The 3,379-nt window shown below is 27.2% G+C and overlaps 3 protein-coding genes across 3 annotated transcripts; 1 reads left to right on the top strand and 2 right to left on the bottom strand.

Moving 5' to 3' along the window:
* Positions 1-284: 284 nt before the first annotated feature.
* Positions 285-1,382, bottom strand: ENU1_041330 (topoisomerase, putative; the record flags this gene model as incomplete). Its single annotated transcript, XM_008857562.1, has 1 exon — positions 285-1,382. The coding sequence occupies one exon, from the start codon at positions 1,380-1,382 to the stop codon at positions 285-287; it is 1,098 nt and encodes a 365-aa protein (XP_008855784.1).
* A 257-nt stretch (positions 1,383-1,639) lies between these two features.
* On the top strand, positions 1,640-1,924 carry ENU1_041320 (hypothetical protein; the record flags this gene model as incomplete). Its single annotated transcript, XM_008857561.1, has 1 exon — positions 1,640-1,924. One exon carries the CDS (start codon positions 1,640-1,642, stop codon positions 1,922-1,924), a length of 285 nt encoding a protein of 94 aa, XP_008855783.1.
* Positions 1,925-2,935: 1,011 nt separating this feature from the next.
* Positions 2,936-3,244, bottom strand: ENU1_041310 (zinc finger domain containing protein; the record flags this gene model as incomplete). The annotated part of the gene is made up of 1 exon (XM_008857560.1): positions 2,936-3,244. One exon carries the CDS (start codon positions 3,242-3,244, stop codon positions 2,936-2,938), a length of 309 nt encoding a protein of 102 aa, XP_008855782.1.
* Between the last annotated feature and the right edge of the window lie 135 nt (positions 3,245-3,379).

Below are 3,379 nucleotides of genomic sequence, written 5' to 3'. Positions count from 1 at the left end.
CATCAGATGCTGCATGAGCGAAACAAAGAAATGAAAGAAGAATAAGCATCAAAGAAAGAAGTTATTAGTTTTATTAGTTTTCTTTTAGTTATTGACATTTTTAGTTTGTAAGAAAAAACAATCACCAGACATGCCCAATATAATTAATTGTCTAAACATTGAAATGTATTTAATAAATTTGGTTTGACTCATTTTTCTTTTTTATTATTGACTTGTAATAGTACTTTTATTAAATATGGTTTTTGAGGAAAATAAAAAAAGTATTGTAAAGGATATGTACAAATTCATTTATTTCTGTTAAGCAACTCTTCGGGTAATGAAATGATGCGAGCAAGTCGTGAATTAGATGGAAGAAATAAATATATATCATCTCCCATTGAGGGTAAAATCCATTGTAAACAATTGGCAAAATATGTTTTTATTGATGGCGTTAGATATACATTTGGTGTTAGATTTGATGTTTCATCAAATGGATTTTCTATAGTTAACATACAAGGCCTTTTTGAGTCAAGCCATCCCCGAGAGGCTTTTTCGAAATATGAACATTCAACACCAACGCTTATTCCATATTTTGAGTAATTAAAGTCATAACCAAAATGTTGAAGAAAAGTGATAAACACACTACCTATATCGTTATCTGGAACACCACCAGTAATATTTCCAGTATTATACATTTCTAGAAATGAATATACAAGTAGAGTTATCATAAATGTATTTAATCCACCACTCATAACTGATGTAAATCCTGCTTGATGTAATAAATATCGAATAAGAATAACAAGAGGTCTTAACATTGAGTTTTTATGACATAACCTTCCTATAAGTTTTGTAGTTTCAATTCCATTTTGGTTATCAATTGAGATATCTATATTAATTTCATCTTGAATTCCTTTCATTTTTAATAATGGAATTCGTGCTAAAGGAAGTGATAATACTTCATTACATATACAAGCATTTGCCAATGCATCAGATATAAATTGAAAAGCTATTGTAGAGTTAATATTAATAAAATCACCACTTAGAGATATATCAATATCGCTAAATGGTAATGCTAAATTTGATTTTTCACTTCCATATAATGTTACACATGATGGTGTTTGTGGTGAAACAAAACTTACTTTTGGTTTTCCATTCTTACTAATTATTTTTAAAGAGTCTATAACTTTTGTTACTTGTTTAATTAGTTGTTTTCTTTTATCTTTTTCTGAAGGATTAAGTTGAATAAATTTAATGAAATGAATAATGTCACTTCCTAATGATATTTTGTGATTAACAGGAATTTGCATAAGCCAAGGTGGTGTTGATCCTAATAGTGGGGATGGTAATTCACGAAAACGACCAAAAGCATAATCATTGATTTGAGGTGTTATTGGAATAAACATTAACAAATGATTTTTATTGGAAAATTTTGTTTTTCTTTTTTTTTTAAGTTACTTTTTTTAATATTCCTTATTAGAAAGTGGTGGCATCTTTTCTTTCTTTCATTGGAGTTTTATATCTTCTTTACTTTATCCATATGTTTGTCATTCGAAAAAAAAAAACATATAGACCAATTCATATTAATATAAGGGAACTTCAAACTTAAAGTTATGAAAATGAAAGATAAGTAACTCATTTTTTGAAACAATGAAATTAAACGATGCATAACCAGAATATCACCCCCAAAAGTTTAAAACAATATAAGCCTTTACACGACTGGATTAAGCAACATGAATTTACTGATCTTAAATTTGACATAAAGAAACACCTTCCCACAAAGGATGAAGATATTAAAAAACCTTATAACCATTCAGAAACAACCACATTTAAGTCTGATATGTATCTTGATGTCATTGATGTTGTGTGGATGTGGGTAAATGGGATTGACCCACAATGGTTAGGTAATACTATTAAATACAATATTAGTATGGAGTACAACAGATAGAGAGAATTAAATACATTAATATATCTAGTGAAAAGTGTTTGTATGTACAATCCTTATATTAAACATATTACATCATCATATAAAATCAAATTCCTTCATGGTTTGGTTTAATTTGTTATATACTAATAACGACAGTTATAATTTTCAAATAATTAGACACTGACTTATTTCCAGAACAAAGTGAATTACCTACATTTAATTCAAACTCACTAGAAACAGTTATTCATCTAATATATCGTCATTACCAAATGTTTTCTTTATTTAAATGATGGCATGTTTATTAATTCATATACAAAATTTTCACGACGAATGCCATTAATAAATAAACTAAAGCCAAATCATGCCTCATGAAAAGTTCCTTTTAAAGAGAGGATGACAATAAATAACTAGGATAAAACACTTACCTAAACTAATGATTTGACAAACAAAAAAAAATATTTTCAAGGAAAAGAAAAAACCAGGGATTGTTCTTTACACAATTGTTTCTTCCTAAGAAAAGACTTTTTAAACGAAATTGAAGAGGTATGGTTCAAGAATAGTATTAACTCGGTTTCATAAATTTAGAGAAGGCAATGCCATTGCAATTTCATTTTTACATATTTTGATGAGTGTTTTTAACGCCAAGTCAGGAGAATTAAAGAAACAAAGAGTTATTATTATAACGTTTGAAAAACAAGTAATTCTTCAACCAACAAAGTGTTAAAAGTATCATTTCTTTAAAGCCAACATGTTTTTGTATTAACGATGAGTCAGATATACGTTTTCATTCTAAAATACTGTGTGGTGTTAATTATTTAACAAAAACAGTTTAATGACTTTATCCCTATCCAACTCCATTTGAACTTCACAAATATTCGTTTTTATTCACAATAAACTTTCATTTATTTTATTAGATGATTGTATTAAGCAAAATGGTATAAAGTCAAATAACCAGCACATTTGAAAACTAACACAAACAAATTCTTATGAAAGAAATTAAAGTTATTAAAAACCCAATAACAATATATTATTTTAATCCATTAATTGAATAATAACCAAAAACATCAATATTGGGAACAAAAGACCTAATAAAAGTTTTCCCCAGAATTTTATTAGAGGAAGGTTGTCTTGAAAAGTTGTTGATTGTTCATTTTTGGTTGGTTGATTTTTGTTCTTATTAACTCGTATGATTTGATTTAGTAAAACTCGGCTCTTACAAACTGGACAATTTGGTACTCTTGACAACCATTCTTTAATACACTGGTAACAAAACGCATGACCACATGGAGTGATAGTACAATCTACTATATCGTCATAACAAATACAACACGTATTATTCATCTAATACTATTTTTTAGTTCTTTTTAATTTAATAAAAATTTTGTTGCAATTTAGTAATAATTTCAATAAAAACAAACAACAAATCAAAAATGAAACAAAGTAAGTAGAAATGATAGAAACAATAAAAGAAAGTCC

The sequence above is a fragment of the Entamoeba nuttalli genome (assembly GCF_000257125.1).
Source record: "Entamoeba nuttalli P19 unplaced genomic scaffold asmbl_2770, whole genome shotgun sequence".
Lineage (NCBI taxonomy): Eukaryota > Evosea > Mastigamoebida > Endamoebidae > Entamoeba > Entamoeba nuttalli.
The sequence above is the reverse complement of the archived record's forward strand: the minus strand, read 5'-3'. Positions and strand labels throughout refer to the sequence as shown.